At 35.4% G+C, this 22,738-nt stretch overlaps 2 protein-coding genes across 11 annotated transcripts in view; one reads left to right on the top strand and one right to left on the bottom strand.

Moving 5' to 3' along the window:
* The window catches only part of LOC138325370 (disabled homolog 1-like), a 33,758-nt gene extending 30,203 nt beyond the window's left edge, over window positions 1-3,555 (top strand). For all 6 annotated transcript variants that reach the window (XM_069270980.1, XM_069270982.1, XM_069270981.1 and 3 more), the window contains one exon: window positions 995-3,555. In XM_069270980.1, the coding sequence (XP_069127081.1) occupies window positions 995-1,033 (39 nt within the window). In that variant the 3' untranslated portion in view covers window positions 1,034-3,555. The remainder of the gene's footprint in view (window positions 1-994) is intronic.
* LOC138325371 (uncharacterized) lies at window positions 2,152-22,593 on the bottom strand. 5 transcript variants are annotated; one of them, XM_069270983.1, is made up of 10 exons: window positions 22,344-22,593; window positions 17,199-18,368; window positions 16,095-16,160; window positions 15,661-15,698; window positions 14,780-14,858; window positions 14,202-14,279; window positions 11,117-11,181; window positions 6,750-6,918; window positions 5,881-5,924; window positions 2,152-5,583 (listed from the first exon to the last, which is right to left on the bottom strand). In XM_069270983.1, exons 2-10 carry the CDS (start codon window positions 18,316-18,318, stop codon window positions 5,296-5,298), a joined length of 1,947 nt encoding a protein of 648 aa, XP_069127084.1. In that variant the 5' UTR covers window positions 18,319-18,368; window positions 22,344-22,593; the 3' UTR covers window positions 2,152-5,295. The 5 variants fall into 5 exon arrangements, with proteins under 5 accessions (XP_069127084.1, XP_069127087.1, XP_069127088.1 ...); XM_069270986.1 differs by lacking the exon at window positions 22,344-22,593 and having other exon boundaries at window positions 14,789-14,858; window positions 17,199-19,031; XM_069270987.1 differs by lacking the exon at window positions 22,344-22,593 and having other exon boundaries at window positions 14,789-14,855; window positions 17,199-19,031.
* Window positions 22,594-22,738: the final 145 nt, after the last annotated feature.

Here is a 22,738-nt window from a genome sequence, read left to right as displayed (position 1 = left end):
TGTAATTCTTGTTACCGCTATTTCTCAGAAAGGGATCTATTTCAAATTTTCTAGGGGAATCTGCATATTACATTTTGAGACCGATCAGTCAACAAGATGGCTGATAGGCAGGCATCTTAGATTTTGATAGTTGAAATTTGTTATAGCTATAGGCTATATTATAAGGGATCTTTCTCAAATTTCATATTTAGTATGTACATTATTTACTTTAATGTTTGAAAAGCAAAGAAAATGTTCCTATTGTCAGATGTAGATCATTCTTTGGTGGGCGCCAAGATCCCTCTGAGATCTCTTGTTCAGTGGTGGTGCTAAGATCGCTCTGCGATTTCTTGTTAACCTATGCACTATTACTTGAAGCATATGTTATGTTTGTTTTCGCTAAACAAAACCATGCCTTGTTTGCTGGATATCACATTTTCTGCTTCAAGTAAACACTTAATCAATTATGCTTCATGTCGCAAATAGGCTATATCATGATCTGGTGTTTGAATGTTGGCCAAAAACAAATACCGGTATCACCTGATCATGTGGTGTTCATTTTGTGCAACCTAACTTCACCAATGCGATTAAGATGCTTTTTTTATAGCGGATCTTAGATATACCGTATTTGACCTAATATGGGAGCAGGATTTGGGTAATTGACCAAAGGGACGCCCTGATTAAGGGTTTGTTTCATGTTTATGAAACAGACTATCCTTTTAAAGTCAAGTAGCCTATAGTTCAAAGGAGTCTTGTACATTTTATACAATTATTGACAAAACAATTTAATTGGCATTCGAGCTCTCTCACAAAATCATGCCAAAATGTATCCTACAAAATTTGATTTATCAAATTTGCAAATTTATCACTGTTCTCAAATTTTCAAATTTATCATTGTTCTAATCGAGTCATATTCAATTTTATGTTAAAATGTTATCGTGCCAAAATAAGTACGTATACAGTTGTATATCTATCCCAAACAGATGTTGTGAAATGTCCTGTCTTTCCTTCACAGGAGCCTATCTATGCAGTAGTAAACAAACCAAAGTCGTGAGGGACGGACATCATAAAAAACCTAGAAGCAAACCAGTGGAACAGAGGTTATCTCCCTTTCATCAAGATTACAACAGACATTGTTTGTGCTGGACACTGGACATCATCTATTTGTATATTTTTACTATCTTGTGATATATTATACTGTCAAGCTTCCACACTTTTGTTTTATAACAACCTTTTACTGTAGAATTCACTGCATTCCACTAATTATTACTGAAAATCAAAAGAGGATGTATCCGACTGGACAAAGTGCTATTTCTATCAAAATCATAGTATTAAAAACTCTTTTTACCATGTTGGTATAAATGTTATCAGTAGAAACTTTATAAGGAACCGTTTTTTTCCAGAGTACTCTTGAATACTGGAATCAATTGATGTCACTATAATTTGTTAATTTAATATAACCTTCCAAACCATTGTTAGCGAGAAATCGGCATCAGACATCAAACTAATATGATTTTGTCAATCCTTTATACTGAATGAAACATTCACTTTTAAACTTGAGATCAATCAAAATTGAAATTTTGCACAGATCGTCTATGTATATGAAACACATAACCACAGTGTTCTTTAGTACTTGTTTCTGATCACTTCATGATCCTCTCGGATTTGTTGTTGTCAATGTGCTTGTCGTAAATTAGCAGGTCTTCATTGATGTAGCTGTAACACTGATCACTATCCTCCTCCAAACCTGAAGAGCCTATGGGCCTATTGTTATGATTTTATTTAGATATGAGGGGATACATAGATTTATGTAATATGCTAAATTGTTGAAATGTTGATATTGTAGAGTGTTGAGGTATTGATTGTGGCAGATGAGTGATAAGTAACACATGTTAGATGATCAAGTGCTGCTTTCACCAACGTATTTTGAATACGATAGTTAAATAGGTTTTTTTTTATATGGTGTTACAAGATAAAGTAATATTTTGTGAGTTGTTTAGTGTTGAGAGAGTAGCGATGTCACTTTACAAAGGGTTGTTAAGATGCGAGTACAAATTAGTTTTGTAATAGAATGCTGAATTATCAGATTGTTATGTGATATCATAAAGATATAGGAGCTTAACAAAATTACCTAGTAAATTTTTAATGCAAATTTGTTTTTATATATATATATCTGTATTTCTGTCATTTTTGATATTACAGATATTTGCATAAATTTTAATAGAAATAACACTTTTTGACTTTTTTTTTTTTTTAAATCCATATGTGCCTATAACACGAAGTAGGTAAACCTACTACTAGAGTATAATGCCATAGATATGTTACAGAAAGTATATGTATGATGTTGAATATTTTACTAGCACAATTTGACCATGGTGGGAGATTTAAATGTTCCATGGTTTGTTGAGCTACAACTACAAGAATAGAAGTATAGATCCATTCTGATACCTGTGATGCTGTCAAGTAATTGGTGCTACATGATTTGTAATTTCTGATATTGTGATTGTGTAAAGACTAAGATTGCTTAGTAGAAATTGTGATGGGTAAGACTCCACTTGTGGGCTAAAATGGAACACTATAATAAAGTACAATATCAGACAAGACATTTGTTTCACTCAATGGTAATTTTCCAGTAATTACTCGGTCTTAAAATGACCAAAACCAATAAATTGTCTTCCAATGTATGCAATGTGTGATATAGAAATAAGCTCAAAAAGCTTTTCGTACAAAGAATTGAAATCAAGATGAATGGATTAGTGGTCAGTGAGCCGAAATGTTGTCAGTAGAGTGTCTATTGGAACTGGAATCTTTGTGTGTTGGGAATGACCCATGAAACATCACTAACGTATTGGATTACTATTTTGGCCATGCTTATCAGTGAATGCTCATAAGGAATTATTACCATTATTTACTTTTACTTTACACACATTTAATAAGCCTAGTAAACAATCACATTCTGTTGTGTAAGATTACCTGTGTAAACTATGCACTCATTGTTATTGCTATGTTTTAGCTTCTGTATCAGAATCACCCTTGTACTTACTCTATTCCTCTACTTTTATCATTGTTAATGTTATTTTATTATTCAATTGTTTTGTATCATTATTTTATAAGTAAATAAATTTTAAACATATTAATTCATATGCACACCTTATATACAAAAGATATATATACATAATTATAATTAAAAAATGGTCTTTTTCCCTTTCATATTTTGTAAGCAAATTAAATTATATTATTTATCTCTATATTCCTGCGTTATTCAGTTATAATCTACATCAACCATGCCATATATTTCTACCATATATAATTCATAGCTTTGATTATTATAGTCCAAAAGAGTAAACAAAATCAGTTATAATGTTGTAAATAATATACTTATTTTGCAAGACATCAGCTAGATTATTGATATTTTTGTCATCTTAGATTGTCACACAAAGGGAGATAACTCTGTCCTGGTTTCAAAACCAATATAAGTACATCTGCTGTTAACAGTACAGTTCTCTGTAATTATGTCAATGTTAGAACTGAATTTTAAAAAAGTGCAATAAAATCACAAATTAAAACAAAACTCAATGATTATGAATTTGTTTTTGTGTAACATGCACTCCGCAGAAAGGATTATAGGTCTCATCGAGATGTTAGGATTGGAGTAGTTTAATACATATTTCTATTGTTTTTGTGACACTTATTACATCTCGTTTATTGTTTTTTGAATTGTTGAAAAAAAAATCTAAACTTAAAATTTACTATGGGAAAACATTACAGAATGGGAGGCCGGGCCAAGACTGATACAAACTACTTTTCCCTTCCCCGGAGAATGTTTCTACAATTCATACAGATTCTTTTGACTGGCAGTAATTCAAAGAAATTGTTTCTATTTCCCCTTTGGCCTCACCCAATAGAGGTCAGGGCCTAGATTTATACTTCTATTTCTCATATTGGGTCCCATCCCTTCTTCCGAAGGGAAGTCGGAGCCAATATTGATAAAAACTCTATTCACTTCCCTTAAGGCTTCTGGTGAAATTTTGTTACAATCCTTGCAGACTTGGCCCGGCCTCCCCTGGGGCAACGGGGGCGGAATTGGTGAAATAGCAGTACATGTAATTATTAATCATAACATTCTGCATGGATTGAAACCAACTTTGGCCAGACATATTTATGGGATGAGAGGAACAGAGTTTGTATGAATCTAATTGGTTCTAGTCCACAAGAGGGTTGAGGCCTTATAGGGAAAATAGAGCCAACTTCTTTTAATCACGTTTTGCTTCACAAGCCAGTTGAGCGATACAGGCTTATATGGGCCTCTTGTTCCTGATAACATCCGAGCCTCTTGTTCCTGATAACATTAGACGTAAAAGTAAAATAAATTTATTATTCAAACGTTTATTTAAAAATGATAAGAAATTTAAAAAAAAAAAACACAAAAAAACCCATTGCATTGAAACACTGAACGCATAATTGCAATGACAAAATCATCATAACGTGATCAATATTGATTATGAATATATAAAAATGAAGAAAAGGAATTAAAACAGAAAAAAAAATGTCATGGTTATACGTGTAGGACAAGGATGTATCACTGACAAATCCTTGATATGGGATAACTGGGAAAATAACTCTTAAACAAGTTGAATTGGCGGCAAGCGTTAGCGAAAAGCTCCAAGGTAAGCAACAATACAATTAAATTCATTAATTTGCGCTGCTGTGGTGCTGAATATTAGATTATAATAAAAACGCATTACATTATTAGCTATTGTAGATGAAGTTTTAAATGACTCTTCTACACATATTTGTTTTTATGGTTATGGTAAATCAGTATCACATAATGGTAGCATTATTAAACTTCGTCTTCTATAACAAACCGATGAACAATATGATTATTAGAACAGTCAAATACACAAAACTGTGATTATAGCAATCATATTCACCAACTTTCTTTTTATAATAACTTGTATACATGTGTTATTTGTACTTGGATCATTGAAGTCAATGTTTTATGTGTATCGCTCCTCCATATGTAAGTATAAACCCGAAGGATCACACAATTAAGTTTACCATATTGGAAACATGTATGGTAGATCTCATAGCCATACATGAAAATAGTATTTTTTATCTGTCACGTCTCTAATTATTACTTACATTATATTTTTCCTCAGTGACAAATGTAGTAGATATTGTCCTATTATCAAAGTTGAATTGATTGAAAAGGAAGTCTAAATGCATGAGCATAAAGCAACAAACACATCAAAAGGAATTTCCATGGAAATCCGACATTTAAAAAAAAGCACCACATGTCGGTAACAATGGACGCTACTAAACTTTTGTGTTAGGCTCCCATCCAGAATCGCGCATTTGCTTAAATTTGACCAGTTGAATGCTGTTCAGGCCAAATGTATTTTTAAGATCTTCCTCGTTGACACTGATGAAGAATTGTCCATCTAAACCCTCTTCCTTTACTATTTCGGCCATTTTGTTTAAACCGCATCGACGTAAGTACTCGACAAGGTCGCACGTGTTCAGAGAGGCAAACCTTTGTAAAGGCGACATATGTTGGGTACTCTTGCCCGACATCATTTTCTGCATGGCTTCTCTGAAAAACTCCTGCACAGGAAAAAAGTAAACGAAGCCTTATTTACACCGGAGCAAACTCCGAGAAAGTAATAATTAGCTAATTTATATCAACAGAGAATAACTATTTCCTTCGGATCAACATCACGTAGTGTATATGATGCATTGTGCTTAGCAATAAGATAGATGACAAAGTAAGACAATTTTATGACTCGTATCTAAACTGCCCCCGAACTTACGAGCTACAGATGTATGTCCACGAATTATTCGTCTTAGTAAGAGACTACTATAAGAAGCAGATCAAATAGAACGTAGAAATATGTTTTTTACCTTCGATCTTTTTCCTAGTTTTGCCGTAACTTTCGTGTCATCCCCTATGTCACAAAAATGATATGCAGTAATGTGCAAAACATCAATGTTTAAATCAATTTTCAGTCATTTTGTTAATGTATGAAGATCTATTACTGTTAATTCAAACTTCATATATCACGTCGTCCGCCACATGTCTAGTGACTTCGCCCATGGAATATTTTTGCATATGTCACCAGTGTAATATAACCTGGATTTTTTTCATTGTCTGAGAAACCATTTTTGCAACACATTTTGACTTTGAAATTCTTCGAAACGTAGGTTCGTCTTAAAGTTTTGATTTTTCTCGTCAAGGCTCGCAAAAATAAACTCGTTTCATAAAATATCGGATGAAATGAACACTCATTTAAGAGCCTGAATTTATTATGCAGTATTGAACATATCCTATTTCTGATATTTACACTTTGACACTCTGATTTATCAGTTAATGATATTAGATAAGTCATATCGCGAAAATTAAAAAGCGTTTGAATTTATTTCTCTAGTTTTTGTTTTGTTAAAATTTAGAACCGCGACAATAACTGGCTACACACGTTTGTTTTGTTTTTATGTGTGTTCAAAATTTATTAATTCAACACGACGTACAATCTATAATTAATACCAGAAACTTAATGTGAGGACCAACCACATTTGTGAACGCTGCAACAGCATTTGGTAATGATTCTTATAATAATGTGTCACTTTTATAGTATTTTCAACAAAACACCAATGTATCCAAAATATAATTACAGTCTATCTCATTAAAATTACTCTCTTTATTGTCCCTTTCAAAATGAAGTCTGTGTCCTATAAATGACATCGGTATGTCATGTCAAACACCGTGGCGTTACCTTTCTTTGTCTTCGATCCGACACAGAATGACTGAGGACGCTGTTTCTTTGGCTTTGTTTCAGACAGTGATTGGTTGTCTTCTGGGTCCTTGACACTTGGACTTCCTTTCAGCTTCAATTTTAAGCTAAGAAGCTCATCTTGTACCCTTAATAAGCCCTCCCTCACTTTCTGGAATCAAGAAGACCTTCCTATTACTACCGTAATACAAAGGCTATTTAAACAGCTGAAGATCATTATTCATATGATGTGCATCGTCGGAACACACGAGTCATCGCTCTACGTTAGAGCGGTGACTCCGTGGGTGTCTGACGATGTGTATGCTGTGTTACTATTGCAGGAGTCAACTAATTATATAATTAACACAGACATAATCTCTCACTGTTGATGAAGAGACCATCTTTACCAGTAATTACCATCATTTCCAGCAGTTTCCCTGTTTCTTCATACATTCCCTTTGTTTTATATTGCCTTCCTGTTCTCCTAATCACAGTTACTACTAATTACTACTGTATTACCCATATCTGTATTATCTATCTTACCAGTCTTCCCAGCATAGAGTATATATGACTAAACTCAAATAGGTTTCAAAAACCAGAAAAGAAACCATCAACTTCAAGTCCATTTCAAATATATACAGCCAGACTTAGACGAGCCCACACACACGCTAAAACCAGACAAAATCATAGGTACAGAAACATGGGTTAGAAACAAGATATTATTATACGAATACTTCCCAATCACAGATTACACACAGGAAAGGACAGTCACGGAGGGCTACTTATAGCAATTATATAGCAAATATATATCACAACAGCTTCCTGAACTACAGACAGACAATGAAACAGTTTGGGCAAACATCACAATAACAAATGCACATAACCTTATAATAGATGCATATTACAGACCACCATCAGATAAAGGACAATCGCCTCAACAACTAAAGGTATCCATGAAGAAATTAGGCTAGGTAGGTGGAAGAAAGATTGGTTAATGTCCTTCCATGCGGACAATAATTACACAACCACTAATTGCAACAAGTGACATCTTGCAAATATCTAGGCATCACAATACAAATAATTTACTATGAGACACACACATCAACATCATCACTGCATATGCTAACACAACACAAGGATTATTAAACGAAATCTCCCTATAAACTCACTACATATAAAAGAACATTCTTAAAAATCCGTAGTCAGGCTCAAACTGGAGTACTGCTCCTCCGTATGGGACCTTCACCAGACAAACCAAATCATGCAAATTGAAGGGGGGAAACACACACACAAAGGATAGCAGCACGCTACACAACAAGCAGATACCACAACACAAGTTCAGTACAACACATGATGGAAAATCTCAACTGGACCTCACTACAAACACGCAGAACAAGAACACGTTTAATACTATTTTATGAAATCATACACCATCATGTGGCAATGGACTAGAGTCACATATTTCATCTCACAGACTACAGGACCAGACAATTACACCTATTCACATATAGACACATACATGTAGCTGCCACTAAGGACATTCATTTTGCCCCACACACAAACAATGGAACATCCTTCCTTTGGCTACAGTACAAAGCACTACACTAGAGGTCTTGAAGTCACATCAGGCATGTGGTAATCGTTATCATGTCATCGTAATTGATTGTAATTAAATATAATTACATTTTCTCAAGAATTCGAAAGTAATCAGTAATCGAAGGCTATTTCGATTACTTGTAATCGTAATCGTAATCGATTACAGTAAAATTTTACTGTGTAATCGTAATTACATTTCGATTACTTTTCAATTACATTATACCTATTATGAAGTTGAATTTAGCAGCCAGTATACTAGTTTAGAAAGTGTAAAGTTCAGCTGGTCTGCTGTAGTTCAACTAAAACTGGAGATAGATGTAACAGTGTTTAGTATTGGTCTATAAAAATCTTTTATAATTAGTTTTCTGATGAACTGTAAGGCTCAAAGAAATAAAGAATACAAACGAATTGTCTATACAGGTACACTTTATAGCTAATTTTAAGTTTCACCAGTGTGCCCATGGGCATAAGAGCATATTGTATTAAACAATGGAAAGCATTGTTTTCATAAAAGTCAACAGGTATTGACTAAGATCAATTTAGTTGTTTCAGGGAGTATGTCCTCAGATTTCCATTGAACTTGTTGATTTTATAACAATAAGAATACCTGTACAGTCAACCAAGATTTATCTGTTTAGCTCAGAAGCATAAGTCACATTTTTGCTTTAAAAAAATCCTTAAATTATATACTTGATTCATTTTTATATATTTAACATGCATTGCATTGTAAATGAAAATTATAAATATAAGAAAAATTACACTGCTACAGATTTCCGCTTTCTCACTAGAAGAATCAAGAATTAGATTTCAGGTTTAAAATATCTACTTGTTGTGTTATACCGTCATCTGCAAAATGCAGGTTATCAATTAACCACATACGAAAAATGCACATGGTCATTTCTAAGACACACCAGTTTAAAAAGCATGATGTGGGACAGGTGTAAACTTGAAACTAAATTAATAATTTAACTAATTCCAATGAAACTATTTTATATAAATACAACTGGTCTTGGAATGCTATCAAATCGTAAAAAGGAAAAATTGAAAATATTGTGATAGAAGATAAAATTTAATAAATCAACTAAATATGTAATCGAATGTAATTGAAAGTAATTTCAATTAATTTTGTAAAGTAATCGATTGTAATCGATTACAGGTCAATGGTACCTGTAATCGATTATTAATCGATTACAGCATTTTTTCCCAAGTAATCGATTATTAATTAATTACATTTTGAAGTAATTGTGCCCATGCCTGAGTCAAATCTCCAAAAAGTAGGAATTGAAGACCTAAACCCCCATCCCTAAACTCCATGATATATTTTATCTTTTAACTATACAAAAGAAAGAAAGAAATAACTTTCAATTTCACAGTATATAAATACACATTTTTTGCACAATCTTTGAATGAACATGCAAATCCGCCACAAAATAATCATCGATATTCGATGGATTTGTGTAATTATAAGAAGAAGAAACCTCTAAATGCATAATTGCACACCTCAATATTGATTGTCTGAGAATAACACAAAAGCATTGTACATGAGAGAGAATGTCTGAAAATAATACAAAACCATTGTACATAGGAGAGAATGTCTGAGAATAACATAAAACCAATGTATATGAGAGAGAATGTTTGAGAATAACACAAAACCATTGTATATGAGAGAGAATGTCTGAGAATAACATAAAACCATTGTATATAGGAGAGAATGTCGGAGAATAACATAAAACCATTGTATATGAGAGAGAATGTCTGAGAATAACATAAAACCATTGTATATGAGAGAGAATGTCTGAGAATAACATAAAACCATTGTATATGAGAGAGAATGTCTGAGAATAACATAAAACCATTGTACATAGGAGAGAATGTCTGAGAATTACATAAAACCAATGTATATGAGAGAGAATGTCTGAGAATAACATAAAACCAATGTATATGAGAGAGAATGTCTGAGAATAACACAAAACCATTGTATATAGGAGAGAATGTCTGAGAATAACATAAAACCATTGTATATGAGAGAGAATGTCTGAGAATAACATAAAACCATTGTATATGAGAGAGAATGTCTGAGAATAACATAAAACCACTGTACATAGGAGACAATGACTGAGAATAACACAAAACCATTGTACATAGGAGACAATGTCTGAGAATAACATAAAACCATTGTATATAGGAGAGAATGTCTGAGAATAACATAAAACCATTGTACATAGGAGACAATGTCTGAGAATAACACAAAACCATTGTACATAGGAGACAATGTCTGAGAATTACACAAAAACCATTGTACATAGTAGAAAATGTCTGGGAATAACACAAAACCATTGTATATTGGAGACAATATCTTAGAATAACATAAAACCATTGTACATAGGAGACAATGTCTGAGAATAACACAAAAAAGACCAAATTGCGGTTGGAGACAATGTCTGAGAATAACACAAAACCATTGTACATAGTAGAAAATGTCTGGGAATAACACAAAACCATTGTATATTGGAGACAATATCTTAGAATAACATAAAACCATTGTACATAGGAGACAATGTCTGAAAATAACATAAAACCATTGTATATTGGAGAGAATGTCTGAGAATAACACAAAATTATTGTTAATTGGAGAGAATGTCTGAAAATGACATAAAACCATTGTATGTTGGAGAGAAAGTATGAGAATAACACAATATATATATATTATATGATAACAAACGGACAGCCAATGATCTAAAGATTAAAAAAAAAATTTTAAGCTGATATTTTACCTGTGGAACGTTTAATTTTGATATAATATTTTCATCTGCATCAGCCTCTGATCTGCTTCTTCCGGCTGTTAAAAGTAAAAGTTCATCAACATAATTATTTTGAAGAGTTTAGCTGATGATATAACCAGCCTATGTATGTACTGGTACACTTCAACTGGCATTTTATTGTTTGTAATTGCGATGTTAACACTGATCTCACAATATCATATTACATAAACAAGTGGCCAATGGGCCGTACCGGTCATCTGACTATAGGTACAATACAACATAGTGGTTAAAAGATTTTAAAAGAAGTCATTTTGACCCCTGTGATCCTGAATGAAGATAAAGGTCATTTTTTAAAACAAATGTGATAGCCCTTCATCCCAGCATGTCCAAACCCCAATATCAGGTGTCTAGGCCTTTTAGTTATTCACAAACAGTTATTTCAAGATTTTAGCCTATTTGACCCCTGTGACCTTGGATGAAGTTTAAGGTCATTCAATAGAACAAACTTGGTAGCTCTTCATCTTAGCATGTCACAGGCCCAATATCAGGTCTCTAGGCCTCCTAGGTATTCTCAAGAAGTCGTAAAGATATTAATCTATTTGACCCCTGTGACCTCGAAGACAGCCAAGGTCATTAATTTGAACAAACTTGGTAGCCCTTCATCCAAACATGCTATAGGCCCAATTAAAAGATTTTAGTCTATTTGACCCCTGTGACCTTGAATGAAGGTCAAAGTCATTCATCTTAACAAACTTAGTAGCCCTTCATCTCCGCATGTTGCAGGCCCAATATGAGAACCCTGAGCCTTTTGGTTCTTGAAAAAAAGTCGTTTAAAGATTTTAGCCTATTTGACCCCTGTAACCTTGAATGAAAGTCAAGGTCATTTATTTGAACAAAAGTCAAGGTCATTTATTAGAACAAAGTTGGAAGCCCTTCATCTCAGCATGCTGCAAGCTCATTATGAGTATCCTGGGCCTTTTGGTTCTTGATAATAAGGCGTTTAAAGATTTTAGCCTATTTGACCCCTGTGACCTTGAATGAAGGTCAAGGTCATTTATTTGAACAAACTTGATAGCCCTTCATCCTAGCATGTTACGGGCCCAATTCAGGTCTCTAAGCCTCTAAGTTATTTACAAGAAGTTGTTTAAAGAATATTAGCCAATTGACCCCTGTGACCTTGAATCAAGGTCAAGGTCAATCATTTGAATAAACTTGATAAACCTTCATCGAAGCATATCACGGGCACAATATTAGGTCTCTAGGCCTTTTAGTTATTCACAAGACGTTGTTTAAAGGATTTTAGCGTATTTGACCCCTGTGACCTTAAATGAAGATCAAGATCATTTATTTTTTTACTCCTGTGACCTTGCATGAATGTCAAGGTTATTCATTTGAACAAACTCGATAGCCTTTCATTCCAGCATGTTACGGGCCAAATATCAGGTTTTTAGGCCTCTTAGTTATTTACAAGAAGTTGTTGAAAGGATTTTAGCCTATTTGACCCTCTGTGACCTTGAATGAAGGTCAAGGTCATTTATTTGAACAAACTTGGTAGTCCTTCCTTCCAGCATGCTGCAGGCCCAATATGGGTATACTGGGCCTCTTGGTTCTTGAGAAAAAGTCGTTTAAAGATTTTGGCGTATTTGATCACTTTGACCTTGAATGAAGGTCAAGGTCATTTATTGGAACCAACTTGGTATTTATTTCATCCCAGCATGCTGCAAGCCAAATATGGGTATCTTGGGCCTTCCGGTTCTTGATAAGAAGTTGTTTAAAGATTTTAGCCTATTTGACTACTGTGACCTTGAATGAAGGTCAGGGTCATTCATTTGAATAATCTTGGTAGTCCTTCATCCCAGCATGTTACGGGCAAAATATCAGGTCCTTAGGCCTCTTAGTTACAAGACGTTGTTTAAAGGATTTTAGCCTATTTGACCCATGTGACCTTGAATGCAGGTCAAAGTCATTTATTTAAACAAACTTGGTAGTCCTTTATCCCAGCATACTGCAGGTCTAATATGGGTATACTGGGCCTTCCGGTTATTGAGAAGAATTTGTTTTAATATTTTAGCCTATTTGACTACTGTGACCTTGAATGAAGGTCAATGTCATTCATTTGAATAAACTTGGTAGTCCTTCATCCCAGCATGCTACAGACCAAATATCAGTACTCTGGGCCTTTTGGTTCTGGAGAAGAAGTCATTTGAAGATTTTAGCCTAATTGACCCCTGTGACCTTTCATGAAGGTCAAGGTTATTCATTTGAACAAACTTGATAGCCCTTTATCAAAGTATGCTATAGACCCAATATCATACCCTGGGCCTTCTGGTTCTTGAGAAGAAGTCGTTAAAAGATTTTAGCCTTTTGGCCCCTGTGACCTTGAATGAAGGTCAAAGTCATTTATCTTAACAAACTTAGTAGCCCTTCATCCCAGCATGTTGCAGGCCCAATATCAGTACCCTGGGCCTTCTGGGTCTTGAGAAGAAGGCGTTTAAAGAATTTAGCCTTTTTGACCCCTGTGACCTTGAATGAAGGTCAAGGTCATTCATTTGAACAAACTTGATAGCCATTTATCCCAGCATGTCACAGGCCCGATGTCAGTACCCTGGGTCTTCTGGTTCTTGAGGAAAGGTCGTTTAAAGATTTTAGCCTAATTGACTCCTGTGACCTTGAATGAAGGTCAAGGTCATTCATTTGAATACCCTTGGTTGCCCTTCATCCCAGCAACCTACAGGCCAAATATGAGTACCCTTGGCCTTCCGGTTATTGAGAAGAAGTCGTTTGAATGAAAAGTTTACGGACGAGCACGGCGGACGTCGCACGGCGCACTGCGCACGACGACGGACGGTAACTAACATAGCGTTTGAAAAGGTTGTAATTTTGCGTGTTTAGTTACCCTGCGATAATCCGGACGCCGATAGTCCGGGAAACTCACAATCCGGAAAAATATTACTAAAAAGAATTTTAGAGACCAGCACATAGCCCAACCAAAGTGAGTCCAGCCATAACAATGCATATACATATTGCTAAGAAAAATAAATTGAACGTGCATTACGTGGCCCCGTTTGTTTTACAGTGGTTACCCTGATCTAGTTACCTGGTTGTTTACTCTGGGGTAATGTATCTTCTTTGATGATGTCGTATATGTGGTCGTTTTCCTCTTCGTGTCTAATATCTGTAGAAGAAAAACATTTTTTTTTTAATTCCGGTAATCTAGCTAATCACTTTCTCTTCTCTTTCGTTTTGTTTTAGTTTCAGTCCAATTAAGGTTTTCCAACAAATCGCCATGTTTTAATGAAAAGTCGAAGTCAAAAATATCGCCTTACTGCTACACGTGAATCTCAATTCCGCGAATTCGAGATAAGGTCTAATGGTAAAAGCACCGAGTCACGGCGGCGTCTCATGTTTGGAGTTTGAAAGAACATTAGAGCATTCAAAATCAGCGAAACCAAATTGTAAATTATACTTATTGTAGATAGTAACCAATTATTATGCTTAGCCTTTACAGTTTATTGTGTGGTTGATCGGTTGATGGGTCTTAACGTCCGTTTTCCGGTTACAAACTGAGCCGAGGACACTCGACTTTTAATTACAGTTCTTTAACTTTATATTAAAACAAGGCAGTAGGATATATTAAAGTAGGAAAATAGAACTATTTCAAAATCAGCACCATACCTTGATTACCTTGATTACTTGTTGCTCCTCCATACCGCGATGTCCGGTCCACTTCCTCCACACTAGGAGGCGGTTTCTGCAGTAAACGACAAATCACTATTACTTTATAAGTTAGACTATGTTAGACGGAATATAATCATATACCCAATACAAACACATATATACCCAATTTCGGTCTATATAAGCAAAGCTTCTTGACCATCTAAGTCTATAGTCTGTACATAATTATAATTGCGCAAAACTAAAAAAATAAAGATAAAAAAAAATGAATAAACTCGAACTAATGAAATCTTCGGCACATCCAGTTCTATACTTTATATATAGTATTATAAGACTCTTTCATATGTGGATATGAAGGATAGGGATATTCTACCCGAGGGTCACAAAATGTAGTAAAACCCGAGGCTTGCCGAAGGTTTTGCAACATTTTGTGATCCCGAGGGTAGAATATCCCTATCCTTCATATCCACATATATCTTTTATAGTAAAGCCAGGCAAGTTTGTGAAAAAAAAATGTGAACATTTTACCGAGGAAATAGAAATTTTGCTGACGCCGTGACGTTACAAAGCTTTATTGCATGGGTTGCCATGCAATAGAGCCTCAGGCGGCATGAGTGTATTGCCCTGGACCAGCCAGAATTACACCTGTAGGTATGAAAGAAATACACTGTATGTACCTTGTTCTCTAACATGCTTATAGTAATGTCTTCAATAGCAGCTACGGTAACACTTTTCTTCCAACACGTGTTTATAAGGGTCTTGAATTAAATCAAACGTGGACGACGCGTTACTTTTGATTGTCTATTGACATTTCTTTGTTACTGAATCATGTGTAGATAGTTGGACTAGTAACTTAATAAAAATGTATGTGGATGTCTTACTTTTGATGTTTGTGGCTTCTGTTGGTTGTCGTTTGTATCTGTAATATAAAAATAGTACAACCTTTAGTTAAGCTGACTGTTTTCATGTCATCCAGTATGTAAATTCAGAAGACAATATATACTCGTTTTTACATTTAATGCCTAAACGTAAGGCTTAATGGGAAATACGAGACAACAAAACGAGTTTATTTACAAAATTAAAAAATGTTAATGATTATAGGAATAATGAAATATCAGTGATATCTATTTTCCGTTTAAAGTTAAAGTTCGTTTTTATTTTTACAGTTCTTAGCTTAAACACTATCTTTTAACTCATCATTTGAGAACGTACATTTACAATAATTGTTACTCGAGATTGCAAAGTATTTATATCAATAGTTCTCCTTACAATTCTTATTTATGAAAATACGAGGTTGAAAACTGTGATTGCTTACGTAGGTTGGTTGGTAAAATCTGTGGACCTACGAATTCATAATCTTCATCGCTCCCACTAGCTTGTTCTTTCATGGAATTTTATATAAAAAGATAATGAACAGTTTATTAAAAAATGCCTATATAGATACAACTACCATATGTGAAAATAATCTCATTACATAACAGGAGAAACGTTATCATTACGAAACAGTGGACTGGTTAACTATCATTCTTATAAATGAACACAAATTAATGTCGAATGCCTTTCCTATTACTGACAAAAACCTTTTTGGTGTGAAAAGTCAAAGAAAACCACTAGAGAGAAATAAATAGAACTAGGACTTTAAAGTCAATTCTATAGCAAACAATGGCATGTCGCCTCGAACGAAGTGAGGCGGCCATATCGATCGTTCTACAAATAGATCTTTGGAAAAAACAACCTGAATCTCACTGAGCGTAACACACTCATTGATTTCCAAAGAATATTTAATAGGTTGATTTTCGTGAAAATCCGAAGTATGGCACATCATGTGTTATGGTTTTATCACCATATGATTTTATCCTATCAATATATGGTATCATTTTATCAATATTTGATTTGATTTGACCAATGTGTCATTTGCTTATACCATTATTTTATTTCCGTTTGCCATGGTATAATTTTCTTTGATCAATTTATCAATCGATTTCATCATCATTTCATTTGGTGACATATTATTCGATTTACATCTATCATAGTTTTATTTAGTGTCATACTTATATTATTTGATTACTTCTTTATAATATTTGATTTCATCTTTATATCATTCTCTTTTACCGTTTTATGTTCTACTTACTATTATTTCCTAACCTTCTCATTTTATTGCGTAGATACTTGATATGGTTATACTGTTCCATATTACGATACAGCTATGGCGTTCCCTAAAACACTACCGCTGGTACTGATGTTAGTGTATCGACATATCTCTCAATAACACACAAGCAATGTGATTATCTGACTAGATTATTTGAAGTCATATAACACTAACTTTGTACATAGAGACATCATTAAATGCTATAAGGATGAAGACTTTATAAGGCAGGGCGTATGAATATTGAGTTACGTCTGCATTAATGATACATACCGGATTTATTCGGTCGTGATGTTTTCGGAAGCGGTTTCGGAGGCACTCGTTTAACATTTCTCGGCGGTACCTGCGGAACTTTCTTTGTAGGAGTATTATTATTTAGTACAAATAAAACATTTGGATAATTGACAGTGTCTATCGTCTCCTCGATAACAGAAATGGTCGCGTCTGTCTCTGGCACTGTCATAGAAAGTACCACCCCATAGGTGGAATCTTCTGGCTGCTGGGGGATTTTCACCTGCATCTGGGAGGTAGTGACACTGTCTGTCGGGATAGCAACCATTGCTGTAACAGGTTTACCCGCCGTTTGGGTTGGTGCTGTAGATTTAGATGACGGATTAAGAGTACATATAAAAATGTCTTGTTGCACTAATCGTTTGACCTTGACACACTTGCCACAAAGTGAAATGTCTTTCATGCCTGTGTAGGGATTCATTCCCAAGTTAGGTGATTCTGTACTGGCAAACGATACGATCTGGGGAAGCGAATATCTGTCTATCATGTCTTGAACGGTGTATAGTGTCTTATCAGGCAACAGAAGACATTTCATCTGTTGATCTAGATCTAAAGTGTACTTATACCCGTCAAATAAACACACCAGTCCTACACCTTCTTCCGTACCAATGATTTCAACATCCGATTTAGCCTTTATGATACATCCCCGTCTGTCCGTTGTGTCCTCTATTAAGCGAACACGCCTTGGCAGTTCATTGGCTAACTGTTGAACATTTTGATAAACCTTGTGCCCAGCATCGCGGCGCTTGATGGTTAGTTTTTGTTTGTATCCGATGGGGATGCTGATGTCATTTGCAATCGCTTGGGGACTATGTGGTGATGATGTGGTCTTGGTGCCCTCCACTATGCTACCCACCACCTTCCTTATCGACCGCTTTTCGTGTATCTGCAGTACATCTCCGCTATTGAATCGTTCGTCATTTAACTCGTATATACTTTTGTCTACTTTTACCATAACTGGGGTGCCAAGATCCCTGACAACTTCTGATAAAATGTAGGAATCTTCCGACCATAGAAGCCTCCAACGCTTAGCGGCCATCATTACATTCTGATTCAGGAAGTTAAATTCAATTAACGTTTGTGTTATAAATATAGATTTCATGTCACCAACTGTAACTTGGCGTGCACCCAACCATGGCGGTTACCGTTGTTCTGTAAAATAACATAGCGCAGTATATATTGCACATTCAAGCCTGTTAAGGAAGTTTATCCTGCAACTGTCCCACATACTGACCGATAACTACTGCCGGATAAACTTGTGCTTTATCCGTCAATACGAAATGCTTTATCCGTCAATACGATCACGTGAATTTGTTCCATATCTGACGGAACTTTTTCTAACTTGAACCTTCCGGTGAATGAAATGTCATTCAGTCCCGCTAAAACGTGACGTCACATTCATCGGAATGACGTCATTTTTACGGTATCCAAAATCTCGTATGGCGGTGTGGTTTTTTTCTTGGCTCATGGCAAAGGTATGTATTGCAAAGTAATTTTTAAACGGGTATATATTGTTTTTTTTTAGTATTTTCATATTGTTTCAGTGATATATTACACTGAATGGATTTACGGATGGTGTTTGTGAATGCGCTTATTTATTTTCCACGGCAGTAAAAAGGAGTACACTCTCATTCGGTTTAGTGAATGAATATTTACCTCCGCATCAAAGAAGCGTCACGCTTCGAGCGAAACCAAGTAAATAACTGTCAATTTGCTTTCGTTTTGAATGCCATAATAGTTGCAGGATAAACAGAATACACGATTAGTATCTTACAATACAAGTTTTATTTTGGTGCTCGACACGGAAAGCCGAGATGACTCGGCAAAGCCTCGTCATCTCGGCTTTCCTAAGTCTCGCACCAAAATAAACCTTGTATTGTAAGATACTAAACATGTATTCTCTATTTATTACGGCTCATTAAATATGTATAGACAACCACCCAGTAAAAACTGTGTGATTTACACATGTGTATACAATTGCTTATAATGTAATACAACTATGACAACAAACTGCACCAAACAAAAGCCTTGTATTCGCTTCGAACTATGCCGACATCACGAGACAAATCTTGGCAATAGACCAATGTCCGAACTATGCCGACATCACGAGACAAATCTTGGCAATAGACCAATGTCCAACTTACTAATATATCTAATCGAGTCAATGGTGGCTGTTATAATAGCAATACAAGAATCGAAACAAAAAACGTCAATGTTGTAAGCCGGATTAGCCGAAGAAAAAACACCGACCAGTACCTGGCAATTGCCCCATATGGGATTCGAACTCGTACTAAGAGGTGAAGGGCTGTTGTGATATACCGGGACAGCCTAACTGCTCAATCACAGCGGTCACCCAGAAAGTGAGTCTGTATGTATAACCAATTGGTATATAACAGCGGTCACCCAGAAAGTGATGCTGTGTGTATAACCAATTGGTATAACAGCGGTCACCCAGAAAGTGAAGCTGTGTGTACAACCAATCGGTATAACAGCGGTCACCCAGAAAGTGATGCTGTGTGTATAACCAATTGGTATAACAGCGGTCACCCAGAAAGTGAAGTTGTATGTATAACCAATTGGTATAACAGCGGTCACCCAGAAAATGAAGTTGTATGTACAACCAATTGGTATAACAGCGGTCACCCAGAAAGTGGAGCTGTGTATATAACCAATTGGTATAACAGCGGTCACCCAGAAAGTGATGTTGTGTGTATAACCAATTGGTTTAACAGCGGTCACCCAGAAAGTGAAGTTGTATGTATAACCAATTGGTATAACAGCGGTCACCCAGAAAGTGGAGCTGTATGTACAACCAATTGGTATAACAGCGGTCACCCAGAAAGTGGAGCTGTGTATATAACCAATTGGTATAACAGCGGTCACCCAGAAAGTGATGTTGTGTGTATAACCAATTGGTTTAACAGCGGTCACCCAGAAAGTGAAGTTGTATGTATAACCAATTGGTATAACAGCGGTCACCCAGAAAGTGGAGCTGTGTATATAACCAATTGGTATAACAGCGGTCACCCAGAAAGTGATGCTGTGTGTATAACCAATTGGTATAACAGCGGTCACCCAGAAAGTGAAGTTGTATGTACAACCAATTGGTATAACAGCGGTCACCCAGAAAGTGGAGCTGTGTATATAACCAATTGGTATAACAGCGGTCACCCAGAAAGTGATGCTGTGTGTATAACCAATTGGTATAACAGCGGTCACCCAGAAAGTGAAGTTGTATGTACAATCAATTGGTATAACAGCGGTCACCCAGAAAGTGAAGCTGTGTATATAACCAATTGGTATAACAGCGGTCACCCAGAAAGTGATGCTGTGTGTATAACCAATTGGTATAACAGCGGTCACCCAGAAAGTGAAGTTGTATGTATAACCAATTGGTATAACAGCGGTCACCCAGAAAGTGGAGCTGTGTATATAACCAATTGGTATAACAGCGGTCACCTAGAAAGTGATGCTGTGTGTATAACCAATTGGTATAACAGCGGTCACCCAGAAAGTGAAGTTGTACGTACAATCAATTGGTATAACAGCGGTCACACAGAAAGTGGAGCTGTGTGTATAACCAATTGGTATAACAGCGGTCACCCAGAAAGTGAAGCTGTGTGTACAACCAATCGGTATAACAGCGGTCACCCAGAAAGTGATGCTGTATGTACAACCAATTGGTATAACAGCGGTCACCCAGAAAGTGGAGCTGTGTATATAACCAATTGGTATAACAGCGGTCACCCAGAAAGTGATGCTGTGTGTATAACCAATTGGTATAACAGCGGTCACCCAGAAAGTGAAGTTGTATGTACAACCAATTGGTATAACAGCGGTCACCCAGAAAGTGGAGCTGTGTATATAACCAATTGGTATAACAGCGGTCACCCAGAAAGGGAAGCTGTATGTATAACCAATTGGTATAACAGCGGTCACCCAGAAAGTGATGCTGTATGTACAACCAATTGGTATAACAGCGGTCACCCAGAAAGGGAATCTGTATGTATAACCAATTGGTATAACAGCGGTCACCCAGAAAGGGAAGCTGTATGTATAACCAATTGGTATAACAGAGAAATGTCTACATCAATATTGCCAGATCCAATCCCAACATGTGTCATGATCAACAAAACAGTAAATACCGACGTAAAAGCTTTATATCACCTGCCAAAAGGATGATACGATTTATAGCACGAAATATACAAGATACTGAACTTCAGACTACACGATAGGTAGGTCCTTGAATACTTTAAAACATAGATAATGTCGGAAATGTTCTTGCTACTGGGAAAAAATTGCAACAAACATTCAACGGGTTGTTTGAATTTTAACACATCAATTTAAAATTTGGAAAAAAAACCAACAAAAATGATGTATTTCAACAAACTGTAGACGAATCCAGGATGGGTTGTCTGTTGATAGTGAGCTTGACGTTATCAGATAATAGTATAGTCCGCTTAACACCTGCCTATATTATTAGGGGTGTTTGGCCTAATATATTATAGTCTGTGTATTAGGGGGGTTGTTAATAATATAGGCAGGTTTAACGGGACTAATAATATTAGTAACGGATTGACATATATCGCTTCCATTAGTTCTTCAACTCATCTTAGATGTTAGCATCAGACTAATGTTAAATGTTAATAACACTGTACATGTATTATTTAAACAGCGGATAAGTGAATCACGTTATTGAAAGTATTTTGGAAGTATTGGATGTTTTTGTTCAAAAATTGAACAGTTCATTATAATACATGTAAATTAATGTAGTATGGCTTTCCTTTGATGAGAAATTATCTATGTTTCATTCAATACAAATATCGTTATTCTATCCGGATGAATTTTGTTATTACACGTATTACTAAAAGTCTTCTCATATCCCCACATTTTTTCCGATTGGCTGTTATTCAAGTAAGGTACATAACAATGAAGAAAAAATCACTTTCCGACTTAACGACGGCTGTAGACTTTTTGAATGTTCAATAAGACATCTAACAATTATCAAAAACTAGAAAAGAAATGCTTTTGCGATTAGTTTGAGGTTAACCCTATTTTTACCATAAAATTACTGGTCAAATATATAAGATATATAAGGAGGAACATATTCTAAATGTTATACACTACCATTGGATGGGTGTGTCGTTTATTACATAGTGGATCCTCTGTGTTTTGAGAAGGTCGATCACATCCACACGTGACTTTCTTCAGCATTGCACTCATGCGTTTGTATTTGCTAAAACTTCCTTGTTGCCTGGGTCATAGTATAACCATATACTGCGTTATGTAGTCGCATTCATGTACTATTTATGGCATAAATAGCTGTTTACGATATATCAGCTGACTAAACTGAGTCTTATGTAAAATTCAAATATCTGTTTTAGAAACACAGTCTACACACCAGTAAACAATAAAAAAAAAAACAAATAAAAAATCAATCCTTAGAAAACGTATAATATTTGGCAGATAAAGTATGTAGACAATTTATTGCGTGTCTGTTTATTTAGTAACCCTATACATGT

This window comes from Argopecten irradians, chromosome 6 (genome assembly GCF_041381155.1).
Source record: "Argopecten irradians isolate NY chromosome 6, Ai_NY, whole genome shotgun sequence".
Classification (NCBI taxonomy): Eukaryota; Metazoa; Mollusca; class Bivalvia; order Pectinida; family Pectinidae; genus Argopecten; species Argopecten irradians.
This window is presented reverse-complemented; position numbering and strand designations above follow the sequence as displayed.